Here is a 14,459-nt window from a genome sequence, read left to right on the forward strand (position 1 = left end):
TGGGCCCGCGATGGGAGGGCAGCACTGCCTGTGGGGCTGGGTGGCCTTGAGCCTATCTGGCCCCATGACTTCACAATGTGAAGGAGCTGAGCTGGAGGATTCAGAGCTCTTTCCAGCTCTAAACACCCCAAACCCTAATTATGACCCTCGTCTCTGGATAGTGAAATATTAACATGGTTTTTTTTGGTTTTTTGTTTTTGTTTTTTTTTTACTTCTTCTCTTCGGCATTTTGCAAATAGTCTATAGTAAGTTTGCAATACTGAAGTGTGTGTGTGTTCACAGGACCAAAAAGTCTCTGATTCTAGAAAGAAAATGGAAAGATTTTTTTTCTTGAGTTAATGAAATAGAGGCACCTAGGCTCAGTTGGTTAAGCGTCTGACTTCGGCTGAGGTCACGATCTCGCGGGTCATGAGTTCGAACCCATGTCAGGCTCTGAGCGGCTTTGAATTCTGTATCTCCTTCTCTCTCTGCCCCTCCCCTGCTCGTGCTCTGTGTCTCTGTCTCTCCTCTCTCTCAAAAATAAAATAAAACATTTTTTTAAAAGCCTTAAAAAAGAAGGAAGTGAAATAAAATTTAAAAGTAAAGGCAGAGGAGAAAGAAAGGCCCAACTGGAGGACCCAAATCCCTGCTGGGGCAGCATTGACCTCGGGGGTTTCCCACCTCCAGGGTGAGAGGTCTTTGTAACCTCATGGCGCCATCTGCTGGTCATCCTGGGACAACCGCTTCAGCTTATTCGCAAAAGGGCTTTGAGGTGAATCCAGCCAACATCGCTGGGCATTCGGGATATAGATCACATTCCATTTACAGGCTAATCTCACGCCGTCCTTTCCTCCAGAATTTACTTTTGATTTCGCATGACAGTAATAACTGTAATCAGGACACCAGAGTAAGTCCCTTTTGTACAAGGAATGGTCACCGGATAACTGGGCACGGCCCCTCCTGCCTGGAGTGGCTGGTTCTTCAGATCCTCTCCCCTCTGCTCTTGAGAAAACTCACTCCCAGCCGTCTTTGAACAGTGTCGGCTTCACCTCCATGTGTCTCTGTCCTGTGGGTTTCCATAGATCTTGACTTTTTGGCCTTGGATTAATTCGGCGGCTCAGGCATTCTTACACGGACCAAAAACCTAAAATGCTGGCCAGGCCTCTCGCGTGTCCCTCTAGAACCCTGCTTTTCTACCTCCGCAAAGGGAGTGGGGTACCTCACTCCCTGGCAGTCTCCGCTGGGAGGGGACCTGTGGCCCGGCTGATCTCTCACCCTCTTCCCAACCAGACCCTGGCCACAGAGGCTGCCCAGCAAAAGCCCCCTTGCTATCTGAGGCTGGGCTTTAGGTGTAGGACAGCATGCACATCCAGCAACACCCTCTGTTGTAGATACTGGTGGGAAAGTGTTTTCCTTCTAACACTGCTCATTCCAGTTCTACAAGGCACCTCTCAAAATACCAGCCTTAAAAATAGTCCTAACCAGACTCTGGACAGATGTATCCATTCACCTATCCAGCTGGGGCATTGTGATATAGTAATGGTCCCAGTTCTTGGCACAGAGCTTCTAAAACCTGTGAATTTCCTGAGGGAGGCGGGGGGGGGGGGTGGATAGAAGTATCTTTGGTTATAATATTTGGCTTGTGTCCCCGTTACTGGCACAGAGGGGTTTGGAGAGCTTCTGGGTTGGTGAACTCATCAACATTCAGGGATATAGTGCCCCCAAACTCCGTGGGGACTCCATGGGGACAACTGGAACCCTCCAGACCTTGCCCTACGAACTTCATCTGGCTGTTCATTTGTTTCCTTTATAATGTCCTTTGTGATAAACTGGTAACGGCCAAGTAAATAAGTAAATACATACAGACATACATAAAAGAAAAGAAAGTAAAATCAAAAGTAACTCTCAAGTCTTTCTGAACTTCGTCAAGATCTTCACATGGTGTTTATTAGTAGAGAGTGATGAGAAGGTCTATCCTCAAGGCAGAGGAGGGGCTGGGAACCCCTGATTGGTCCTGCCCGGGAGGGGAGGGCTGCCATATTTGGAGAGCAGCGGGGATGCCGCCTCCCCCTGCAGTTCCTACATAGGCAGGACCGTGCCCTGGAGGACACTGCTGCTGAGGCTCCAGAGACACAGTTCCAGAGAGATCCCAAGGTAGGTGGGGAGCCAGAGTTCGTGCCGGGTTCCATTTCTGTGGTCAGGGTTGCTCATTTCTAATCAGACTGCAAACCGTGCCGGGATTTCTTTTCTCCCACCCCCTGGCGTGGGTCCCCAGTCAGGGGACACATAGGAATGTTGGGGCATCACTGGTGTTGCGTGTCTGCTTCTGGTGTTGACAATAAAATGCTATTTTACGGTTGGCTGGTTGGGATTTTCTTTGTGCTTTCACACCCTTGTCCATGAACATGAATTTCTTTCTCGAGATCTCTGTGCTTTTGTGTCTTTAGTTTGACACACCTGTAATTTGTGTTATTATTCGTATTTAACATTTCTCCTACCAAGGAGTCTGGGCTGAGGGCACGGGGTGGGATTAATGAATGTTCGCCTCATGCTCGGCTCTCTTTGGAGAAGGCTGGTCTGAGGTCACTGTGATTAGGGAGCAGTGGGGGGTCAGGTGCCAGAAACCTGGGTGCTCAGGCTGCTGCCGGGCACACTCATGCCCTCCCTGGGCCAGAGACTAGACCATGCCTGCAGGGAAAGAGAGGTCACCAGGCATCCAGAGGGGACTGCACTGCGCTTGCGTTTTGCCTTTTTTTCCTACGTAAGAACCAGCATCACACTGGAGTTGGACATTTTAGCAGAGGTGGACTAGTCACTTTGGGAATATGGCAGGGAGCAGGTGTTAGGGGCTAAACAAGCTAACTTTTCCACCTTCAGCTCTGGCACGAATGGACTCACGTAATACTTCATCTAGGACACGGCGTAAGCACGCCTGGCTATGGTCACTGTTCCTGCGTTTCTGATCCACACCGACAAGGGTCCAGGTCCTGGAATGCCCTCAACAGTTGACCTTGGGAAGTAGATTTCCACAATAGCTATTGTAGTTTCAGGAGCCAGACGTGACAAACTACCAGACTCGGGGGCTGAGGGAAGGGGGACTATCCCCTGATGTCATCAGCAGCCCTTCAGATGCCCAGGGGCCACCTTGACCCTGGACCCTCGGCTCTCCCCCAGGCCCTCATCTCCTCTGAAATTCCTCACGAGCCCTGCTCTTTGCTCAGCTTGGGGGCCGTCGGTGCTGCCCTCCGTGCCCGGTGAGTCAAAAGCACAAAATCGAAGCACCGTTCCCTCCTGCAGCCCAGAAAGGCCATGATGCATGGAAACTGGGCACATGGGAACAGTGTCAGACAGACCTGGATTCGAATCCACCACCCATTAGTGTGCAGCCTTGGGCCAGTGACTTACCTACTCTGAAACCCAGCACAACTTTCATAAGATGGGAATGATAACGTACCTACCCCACGTGAGAATTAAGCTAGTCAATGCCAACGGCTGCCACTTAGTAAGTGCTCAATAAAAAGCTAGGCGACGGGGAGGGTGGGGTCACGCCGCCCCCAGGGGTGAGACTGAGAGCGTCGTCTATAACATATCTTGACCCCCTGACACAGGAGGCAGGGGTCTCCTGGCCACCCTTCCGTCTCTCTCTCCCCGTCATTACCATAAAGCCCTTTAGGGTCAGCAGCCAGGTGACTTTCTTCGAATGGATAGCAGAATGCACCAGGGCCAGAGCCAGCTTAGGGCAACAGAGAATAAAAAGGGAAGGTTAAGAATACAGTCTGTGCACGGAAGCCTGTGGTTCTAACTCTTCTGGGTGCTTTCCTCCAGAGATCCCTTGATTTCAAAGACTTGGGAACACCAAAGAAAACCTATACGTATTATGTCATTACTCATTTATTTTCCCATGCATATTCAAAGGCTTTATAATTGCCAGTTGTAGCTTCTTATCTGTATGAGAAAACCAGATCTCTGCCCTAAGTGCATATAATTTCAGGCAAAAGCAAGAAACTGGGGATTGGCTTAGCCAGTACAACCGGAGCATGGGAAAACTATTATGGTTTTGGAAAATGTGAACGGCGTGAGGTTGCATTCCTTGCTTAAAATCTGCACACAGGAGGGGGGCAGGGAAACCCGGGAACCCCACCGGAGAAAGTAACCGTCCCGGCCTTTGCTATTGCAGATCCTGACACAATGAGGAAGCATCTGGGCGGATGCTGGTTGGCCATTGTCTGCGTCCTGCTGTTCAGCCAGCTCTCGGCAGTCAAGGCAAGAGGCATAAAGCACAGAATCAAGTGGAACCGGAAGACTTTGCCCAGCATCTCCCAGGTCACGGAGGCGCACACGGCTGAGATCCGCCCTGGGGCCTTCATCAGGCAGGGCCGGAAGCTTGATATCGACCTTGGCGCTGAAGGCAACAGGTACTATGAGGCCAACTACTGGCAGTTCCCCGATGGGATCCACTACAATGGCTGCTCCGAGGCCAACGTGACCAAGGAGAAGTTTGTCACCAGCTGCATCAACGCCACCCAGGCGGCCAACCAGGAGGAGCTGTCCCGCGAGAAACAAGACGACAAGCTTTACCAGCGGGTCCTGTGGCGGCTGATCAGGGAGCTCTGCTCTGTCAAGCACTGTGATTTTTGGTTGGAAAGGGGAGCGGGACTTCGGGTCACCCTAGACCAGCCTGTGATGCTCTGCCCGCTGGTTTTCATTTGGTTTATTGTGACATAAGCTTGCAGGCAGGCTGGCAACCACGGGGATGGGGGGGTGAGCAAGCCGCTGAGTTATCCCAGTTCCTCTCCTCCAGACCCAAACCCCCACGTGTCCCGAAGGTACTGAGGAACCAAGTATTCCCACGAGTACCCGTCTGCTTTTGATAAATGTGTGTGTACCAATCCCCTCCAGGCTCTACCGAAGGGCGGCCTTTTAATCACCACATTCTCAGGTCCCAGCGGAGGGTCTGGCGCACCATCTTCCGCAGTAACTGTTGGGTGAACAGATAAGAGAACGAGCCAGGGACCCTGCCACGCGCGTCACACTATTTCCGGACCCCTCTTAGAGGTAGGTGCTATTCCCACTGTACAGATGAGGAAACGGAGGCTCCAGCAGGTGACGTGGCTGGAGAGTAGCAGAGCCAAAATTCAATCCTGGCTTGTCCCACCCCAGATTTTCCGCTCTGTGCAATCCCAGAGCTGTCTTGTGATCCCTTCCTTACTGCTCGCAAGACCCAAACCCAAACACAGATTTCTGCCGAAACCGCAGAAACCCCACTTCTGGAAGTACGAAACGGTCTGAACTGATGGCCATGTATCTTAATACCTGGTTACATGGAGGTTTTATTTAAATCTTCTCATCAAACTAAGATACGAGAAAGGGATTAAGCGGACACAGAAGTAAAGCTAGACAAAGGCCCAGAAATCACAGCGTAAGGCGATCTTGCCGGGCCGGTTCCCAGAGCAGACCAGATGCACAGCAGGATGTGACCACGGCACAGAGGTTTTTGTTTTGTTTTGCTCTGGTTTCGGTGTTTTTCTTTTTGTTTTTGTTTTTCGCAAGAACGATAAGTATTTGCTCTTCCTGGCTCTGAACTATTATCTGGATTTGAGAAAGTATTTTTAATGGACATGTTTGCTTTCTAATGTTCGTTCCCCCAGCCCTTTCTGTATCTCTCTGTGTATATGCATATGAGAATCTTTAAATATACTCCCTGTACACGGGTACCACGCCAATTTCTGGCTGCTTTTTTACTCCCACTTCGGCGAGGGGCCGTCGTTTCTGTGAACCACTTAGCTCTATAAAAAAAATAATTCCTTGCCAAAAAGGTTCAAGAGAAGCTACGTCTTTAGGGAGACCTGACAAAGAACTCACTCATGCCCTAAGCAAGAGGAGATATGCCACTTATTATCTACTTATTAGTTACATATAGATACTACAAAATGCTAGTAGTTAATATTAGTTAAAAATAAATATATTACAAAATATGAATACGGCTTAAGTACAAATAATGAATCTAATGCTCTAAGATGCCCCAAGAGACCCTCTGGGGTGCATTTAGAGACCCCCCTCCTCCCCAGGAATTGTTGAACCATATTTGGATGCACCAGCTGCTGAATATTATCAATTCTCCTTTAAAGAGAGTCTGTAAGGGGAGAAAAATGTGCATTCTCAGTGTATCCTAAGTATTTTAAAACATGAATGTTGATAATGGTACCTCTTGTTCTGAGCCTCCACTGCTATCAGCGTTCTTCTCAAGGATACTTTTGGAAGGTTTAAATACACGGAAAGCCAGTGGAGGACGTGGGGGAGGGGCAGCCCAGGGTAGCGGCTTTCCCCTGGGAGCCTGGGGGCCTAGCCCCTGCCCTGAATCTGCACAGAGGAGGAGGAGGAGGAGGAGGAGGCGGGTGGGATGGAGGAGGCCAGAAGGCCTTAGTTCTCAGACGGCCAGCACTGTGCCCACCTTCCGCTTCCACAGTCCTGTTGGATTCTTGAGCAGAGCACAAGATAGAAGTACAAGCCATGTGGGTCATTTCTTCCCTGTCCATTTTTTATTTTTATTTTTTTAATAATAACAATAGCAAGAAAGACTGAAAAAGAAAGAAGGAAGGATGGAAGGAAGGAAAGAAGGAAGGAAGGAAGGAACAGAAAGAAAGAAAAGAAAAGAAAAGAAAAGAAAAGAAAAGAAAAGAAGGGGGGCGCCTGGGTGGCTCGGTCGGTTAAGCATCCGACTTCGGCTCAGGTCATGATCTCACGGTCCGTGAGTTCGAGCCCCGGGTCGGGCTCTGTGCTGACAGCTCAGAACCTGGAGCCTGCTTCGGATTCTGTGTCTCTCTCTCTCTCTGCCCCTCCCCTGTTCATGCTCTCTCTCTGTCTCAAAAATAAATAAACGTTAAAAAAAAATTTTTTTTTTAAAAAGAAAAGAAAAGAAAGAAAGAAAGAAAGAAACTACTTACAGGCTGATGTTGAAAATTTCAGCCCAGCCCTGCTGAGTGTAACTAACCATAAGGGCACACACAGGCACAGAAGCAAAATGACTTCATTTCTTAGGTGAAAACAGGTCACAACATAGTACATTTTCTATAATTGCTGTCTTTTCTCATTTCATTAACAGTTCCAGACAGCAGATTTAAGTGGGGCGTGAAGGGAATTTGTACATGGTGATTCAAATGCAAACATTATTCACGAAGCTTTTGAGACTCTATGTGCTTGAACATCCTTGCTGATGTTTACGAATTATGAGGTCAAGGGAAGGCTTGGGTTTTTCGCTTTAGCAAAAGGTTGCCGAGCACCTACTGTGTGTAACACATTGTAAGGGACCTCCGAATTATTCTTGATACAGTCATTCTGAATGTGAATAATTTCGCTAACATTGCATTCTCAGCCCCTCCAAGGGTTGACTCTTCCAAATGTGCTTATTGTAAAAGTGACATTCAAATGACAATGGAAATCCGATTGCCGGCAATCCCAGCATCTGATGAAGTCATTGTTTTCATTTTGCCCTCTTACCTCCTAGGCCTTAATATTTGCATATACGTGTGTACATATTTGCAGTAACAATGTAGCTTTTATATTCCAAATATTCTCTGGACTTTATTCCATGCTTTTTTCATTTTTGTGCCATGTTTTAGTTCTTGCCTCCCCCTACCTTTCCCAACCCATTCTCTCCCTCCTGCCTGCTGTGCAACCTCCACATTTTCACTGTGCTTAGGTATACAAGGAGGGTTTTTTTTTAATTTGATTGCTCCTTTAAAAACCCTATGATTGTACATATCACATTTATTCCTCCGCAGTTTGATTTATAACTTCACACTGCCTCATGAACCTCTTTCCAGTTCAACAGCGAGCTGGTTAGCTAATGTGTCCTTTCAGATTGCCGTGTAATATTCCATGGTGTAGATAGACCCTGGTTGATTTGATCACTTCCTTGCTGATGGACCTTCAGGTTTTTTTGCCACTGCAAACAATAAACATCCTTGTACATACAGCCTTGCAACGTGTGGCTTTTATTTCTGTGGAATAGTTTCAATATAAATAATTTAAATTTTTCTAGATATGGCTACATCATGTTCCTACATTGCTGGAGCAATTCTCATTCCTGCCTGCCCTGGACGGTGCTAACCTGTAAGGGTTTTTATGTCACTTAAGTGTAAGAACCTGTCTTTGCTGCAAATGCCGCTCGAGTACCTTCTCTCCTTTGCAGACAGCACATCCAAATCCTGCCAAGTAACTTCTGACCACCAGCACCATTTGAAAATCCTAAAACTGTTAGCAATTCCTATTTTAAATCTGGCTTTTCGCTCAAAACATCCGGATGAGAAGCCTGGAAAGCAGGCTATATAGGTTTGGGCTTTAGAGGGTGGTATATTTGCACAACTCCGTGCTCCCTGATGGCCAGGGAGGCGTGGGGTGAGGTTTGGTCCTGGCCTTGTTTTTTAAAAAGATTTATTATTTTTTTAATGTTTATTTATTTTTGAGAGAGAGAGACAGCATGAGCAGGAGAAGGGCAGAGAGAGAGGGATACAGAATCCAAAGCAGGCTCCAGGCTCTGAGCTGTCAACACAGAGCCCGACGCAGGGCTCGAACTCACAGACCGCAAGATCATAACCTGAGCCGAAGTCAGATGCTCAACCAACCGAGCCACCCAGGCACCCCGGTCCTGGCCTTTTTATTAATCCAGGGTAAATTATCCACATTCCAGTGAAAATGCCCTCTAGGAGATAAAGACCAAAAGCACCGGGCGTCAAGCACACTGTTCAAGTAGCCGGGGCCCCTCCTGGCTTCAGGGCCTCTGCAGACGGCCAGCATCTCCCGGGAGCCTTCGCTTCCCATCTTGCTTAGGATGCGCTCTGCAACATTTAGACCTCACCCCATGGTCCTCACGAGATGTGTCCCAGGCAGCAGCCATGAGTTTGTCGTGAGCCGTTTACACTCTCTCCCTCAAGCTCGCTGATAAGAAGAGATGAACTTGGGGCGGAGGCCCATTGGGTCAGGCGCCCCCGCTCCTACGTCACACCTTGAGATTTGGTCACTTGTTGCGTTTCCACCCAACATGTTTTCTTCACGTGCTGTGTGTGGCTGGACAAGGACACCCTAAGATGCCCGTGTGTCGCTGTGTGTCACCCTCTGGAGCCTGCCATGGTCTCAACTGAAAGATGAAGAGCGGGGGCCGTGTGCCCCCACACAGGCAGTGATAGGCCACACACACTGAGCGGGTGATGGAGGAGACGCACAGACACGGCATCCTGGCAAATTTCTGTTCCCCCAGCGGAAAGCTCAGACACTGCTCTGGCAAACCCAGCTCGTGCCAGGCGTGTGTGCTCCTTCTGCCCCAAGACCGTGCAGCCGGACACGGCAGGCGACGCCTTCCTCTCATACCCTCCCTCTGGCAGCAGATGGGTTACAGCCGGGCACCCAGTTTCCCCTTGGAAGGGAAGGGAGCCAAACTTCCATGTCACTGGGAATGACGGGCACCTGCAAAAAGAATAAATCAAACATTCCCAGGGAAACGAGAAGAAGGCATTACGTCTCTGGGACACCTCTAAGCCCTTCCCAGACCATTCAAAGTCTACTCATCAGGTTTAGCTGTTGCTCTTGTCAAATGGGAGGCTTCACCTGGACCCATGGGAGGCCTCAGACTGCATAAGTCCCATGTACTAACCATTCCCCGTCTAAAGGGATCTTTCTGGGGGCTACACCCAGTCCAGAGCTGACCCCCCCCCCAAAAAAAAGAGCTTTTCTTTCAATGTTTAAGTATCACTGCATCCTCAAGCTGCTTCCCCTACCCTGGTCAGAATGTCTTATCTCTACCCACCACCCACCCACCTGGTCAGCCCTTGGAATTCCCAGATCTTATTTTAATGGAAATCTTTTTGTGGGAAAGCATTGCTTTCTTAAACAATAAGATTGCTTTAACTCTAGCAGGCTTCGCTATAAATTGTGGAAGGAAATTGGCAGAAGGCCAGAGAGGAACTTGAGGAAGCTACAAACAGGTCAGGGCCAGAGAACCTACCACAGCTGGCCTTTCTGGATGGAGGGAGGTGGGTAAGAGTGGGAGGTTGGGGGAGAGGGCAGGGGCCTAGGAGAAAATACCATCCACAGAGAGAATTACACATGTGGGTTTATCAGAGGTGCCGTCAGCATCCAACAGGGTGGGGGTGTTATGCCCCCAGGGCTCCGGGTTCTAGAAACAACCCTCAACACCAAGGAGAGAGAATTTCAAGGACTAAGCAGAGAGAAGTAGGGTCCTGGAAATTCCTATATCAGCTGTGTTGTACTTGAATTTCCAAATCCACAATTAGAGCTCCTAATTTGTTTTAACTGGCTGTTTTGACTCAGGGCTACTTAGCAATCAAAAACAAAATGAAGGAATTATACCATCTGCAACATTGTGATTTATAAGATTTTGGTCATCTAGATGACCAAAATACATTTCTCATATATATTTGGTCTTCATCCTTGGTTCTTGGCTCACAGCTCCCCAAACCCTTGGAATTTGCTGAGCAAGATCAGTGGAAGCATCTTTGGTTATAATACTTGATCTCTCGTCTTCAATTCCTGAAATTGCTTCACAGCCATAAAGGTGAAATGGGTGTCTTGTGATTCGTAACCAGCCCCTTCATGAGTTTATGCTAATGAGGTGACTTGGAAAGCACCTACAGATGGGGGCTGGTCGCCAGGGAAACCAATCCTGATGGCCAGTGAGTTAATCCACCAGTGGCCAATGAGTTAATCCGTTGTGCCCAGGTAATGAAACCCCCATAAAAACCAAAACGGACAAGGTTGGGGAAGCTTCCATGTTGGCGAACACGGGGAGATTTGGGCAAATTGCACATGCTGAGAGAGCACGGCAGCTCCAAGCCCTTTGCCCGGACCTTGTCCTGTGCATCTTTTCTGTCTGTCTGTTCCTCAGTTATATTCTTTTACGATAAACCACTGCCCAGGGCCAGTTTCCCGGAGAAGGTTGTTGCAGATATGTGAGGGACACTGACAAGAGCCAAAGAGATCCACAGGGATCTGACCAGGGGATCTGCTATGGCTGTGTAGCCACAGTTAATTCTGTGTGTTACTTATTGACTTCTCCTGTGTTCCCATGTAGAAGGAAGGGCAAGTATGCTACCATCCCATCGAAGGTCTACACTCCCCCGAGCTGGGCCTGGGAGCCTGGATGGCTGTCATTTGCCCGCACTCCCACCCTCTTCAGGGACAGACCAGCAAGGCATCTCAATACTTCCCAGTCCTGAGATGATGGGAGAAAGAGAGCTGCTTTCCAGGAGATTATCCTCCATGAACTGGAGCCTGTTTGGAGGTAGGAGGCTCCTCTTAGCCTCTCTGTGCTGTTGTGCTTGAGAAGAAATCAGTTTCACAATAAGACAAAATTTCTCCATCTGAACGGTCAACTGAACTCCACTCTGGGGGTTTCTTCTCTAGCCCAGAGAGGTCTCAGGATAATGTGGAGTTTCTCAGGGGCAGTTCTATAGAATGAAGAAGTTGGAGAGGCAGAAGACCTGAGCTCCAGCACTGTCCCATGCCTGGAGTCTTTGGGCCAATCATTTCACCTGTTTGAGCTTCAGGATTTTTTTTATCCATAATGGTAGTTATAATACCACTTACCTCACGAACATCAAGTAACAGGATGGATTCGGAAATATCTGGTACAAAATCAAGGTCAATTGCATCAGCATTAATGAATGGATCACCATGACCAGATAAGCAGAATCTAAAATCAGGATTGTAAATACACTTGCTCATGTCCAAAGAGAGCACAGTTTTCCTTCCTTTTCCTTACATTTAGGAAATTGTGTTGATGTGCGGGTGGCTTGCTGTCTCAGGCTGGTTGCCCCCAGGAGTCAGTCCTGAGACCAAGAATCCATGTACAAGTAGTATATTAGGGAAGTGAACCCTGGGAACATTGGAAGTGAGAAGTAAGGGGGGAGTTAGCAAGTTGACTCCGTGGGCAACAGGAACTTCATTTTGCTGGGACCTTCTGGGAGGCGGCAGAGAAAATGTGCTCAGAGTTACCCCACTGGACGACAAGGGAGCCGAGGAATGTATACAGCAGCACCTCCCATCATTGGTTGTGGACCACTCCCAAAAGGCATATGTCCAGCCTGCTATTTGCATGGTTTGAGTGGGCTCCAGACAGTGCCACTACCTGGATGGTTCTATCTCCTAATGGTGAGAGTTAAAGGCACAGGAAGAAACAAACACAAGGGGCGCCTGGGTGGCTCAGTTGGTTAAGCAGCCAACTTCGCCCCAGGTCATGATCTCGTGGTCCGTGAGTTCGAGCCCCGCGACGGGCTCTGTGCTGACAGCTCGGAGCCCAGAGCCTGTTTCCGATTCTGTGTCTCCCTCTCTCTGACCCTCCCCCGTTGATGCTCTGTCTCTCTCTATCTCAGAAATAAATAAACATTAAAAAAAATATTAAAAAAAGGAAACAAACACAAGACAAGGACCCTTTAACACCCGAGAATGAGCCCAATCTGACCTTCAAACTTTCTGGGTGCCCACCCATCCCACTAAGTGCCAGATGCCATTTCACCTGCTTTTATAAGGGATATAAGGGACAGACGATTTCACAAAGCCAAACCTGGCCCGTAGCTCACCTTAGCCTGTGTATCCCAAGTGCTGGTGGACTTCCTACCTCCAGCTCAAGCCTGAAAATAAAGAAACGCCTCTAAACATGCTTTATGTATTCATTTTTCTAGTTGCAAATGGTGCACCGTAGTTTAGTTTGAAGGCCTGGTAAAGAATATGCCAGAAATATTGAATATAGTATTTCACCTAAAAACTAGGGCAATCGTTTAAGGAAAAAAAAAGATGTTCTTGTTTAGCCAAAGAGTATGTCCCGAAGCATCAAAAGATGTGGAGAGAGTAGCTTCAACTTCTGATGATAGAGATCTTTCAGGAAAGAGGTGTTTTATCGGTTCATCTTGACTGAGTGTTCAAGATAATGAAGACTCGGCCAGCTATCGGCTTCGGAGTCTACCGCCTCCGATATACAGCCCAAACCTACCAGGCCCGAGTGCCTCGAGGTGGGGGGACAAGATGTGTTACCATCTGAATGCTTGTGTCCTCCTCAAATTCCTGGGTTGAAATCCTACCCCTCAGTGTAATAGTATCAGGAGGTGGGGCTTCTGGGAGGTGATTAGGTCACGAGGGTAGAGCCTTCGTGAATGGAATTCGTGCCCTTATGAAAGAGACCCCGGAGAGTGCCCTCGCCTCTCCTGCCACGTAAGGACACAAAGAGAAGACAGCCCGCTGTCTCTGAACCAGGAATCTGACAGCACGAGACACCGAAGCTGCCAGTCCCATGAACTTGGACTCTCAGACTCCAAGCCTCTGAGGAGTCTGTTGTTCAGAAACTCCCCCAGAGTGTGGTGCTTGGGCTTAGCGGCCCAAACTGCTGAAGATGTGATAGGATCTCCGAGCTTGCAGGGCAGTGATGTCTGCTATGCAGTTTCTACAGCAGCAAAGGTCTGGTGGTTCCTGGATTTGGGGTGCTGATCCCGACGGCTTCCTATAGAAGGCCACCCACCTGCCTTTGACCCTACCCCAGGATCCCAGATTCCACAAAGATCTCCCGCATCCCATTGAAACGTCTTTAACACCTTTCTACAGTACTGCACTATCTAACTTTGTTGACATTGCCTCCTTCTGTGTATTCCCAAGCAGGATATAGATTCCACAGGGATAAAGGCTGGAATGTTTGCTTCTTTTGTATGGCACACAGCACCTAGCCCAGAGCTGAGTACATCAGCCCAATGGATGACGGAGTGAATGCCACTCTCTTGCCTGTGGAAGCCCCGTTTACTCCTTCCTAACTGATCCTCCTCCCACCCGGGAGATTCTGTCAGGGCTTTGAAGAACTCATTATGGGGCGCCTGGATGGCTCAGTCGGTTGAGTGTCCAATTTCAGCTCAGGTCACGATCTCACAGTTCATGGGTTCGAGCCCCGTGTCAGGCTTTGTGCTGACAGTTCGGAGCCTGGAGCCTCCTTCAGATCCTGTGTCTCCCCCTCTCTCTGCCCCTCCTCCACTCATGCTCTGTCTCTTCTCTCAAAAATAAATAAACTTTAAAAAACATTTGAAAAAGAGAACAATTCGTTTATATCTCCAGCACTGTCATAGCAACATTATGTAAGTGGCTCAATGTGATCCAGGATGAATTTTTTTTGCCTACCCTGTCATACAAAAGCCCAAGGACTCCAGAGTTTGCCCGAACCATAAAAAAGGCAAAGTAGGGGCACCTAAGTGGCTCAGTTGGTTAGGCGATCGACTTCAGCTCAGGTCACGATCTCGCATTTCATGAGTTCGAGCCCCGCGTCGGGCTCTGTGCTGAGAGCTCAGAACCTGGAGCCTGCTTCAGATTCTGTGACTTCCCCTCTCTCTACTCCTCCTCTACTTGCGCTCTGTGTCTCTCTGTCTCTCCATAATAAATAAATGTCAAAAAAAAAAAAAAGGCAAAGTATAGGAGCACCTGGGTTGTTCAGT

The 14,459-nt window shown here is 48.5% G+C and overlaps 1 protein-coding gene across 1 annotated transcript; it reads left to right on the forward strand.

The window, feature by feature from the left end:
* The first annotated feature begins 2,036 nt into the window (after positions 1-2,036).
* On the forward strand, positions 2,037-5,702 carry PRND (prion like protein doppel). Its single transcript, XM_043602841.1, has 2 exons — positions 2,037-2,133; positions 4,157-5,702. Exon 2 carries the CDS (start codon positions 4,168-4,170, stop codon positions 4,702-4,704), a length of 537 nt encoding a protein of 178 aa, XP_043458776.1. The 5' UTR covers positions 2,037-2,133; positions 4,157-4,167; the 3' UTR covers positions 4,705-5,702.
* Positions 5,703-14,459: the final 8,757 nt, after the last annotated feature.

This window comes from Prionailurus bengalensis, chromosome A3, assembly GCF_016509475.1.
Source record: "Prionailurus bengalensis isolate Pbe53 chromosome A3, Fcat_Pben_1.1_paternal_pri, whole genome shotgun sequence".
Taxonomy (NCBI): Eukaryota; Metazoa; Chordata; class Mammalia; order Carnivora; family Felidae; genus Prionailurus; species Prionailurus bengalensis.

What these genes read in the sequence shown, in the direction of transcription:
- PRND (XM_043602841.1), top strand. Translation starts at nt 4,168, where the DNA reads ATGAGGAAGCATCTGGGCGGATGCTGGTTGGCCATTGTCTGCGTCCTG.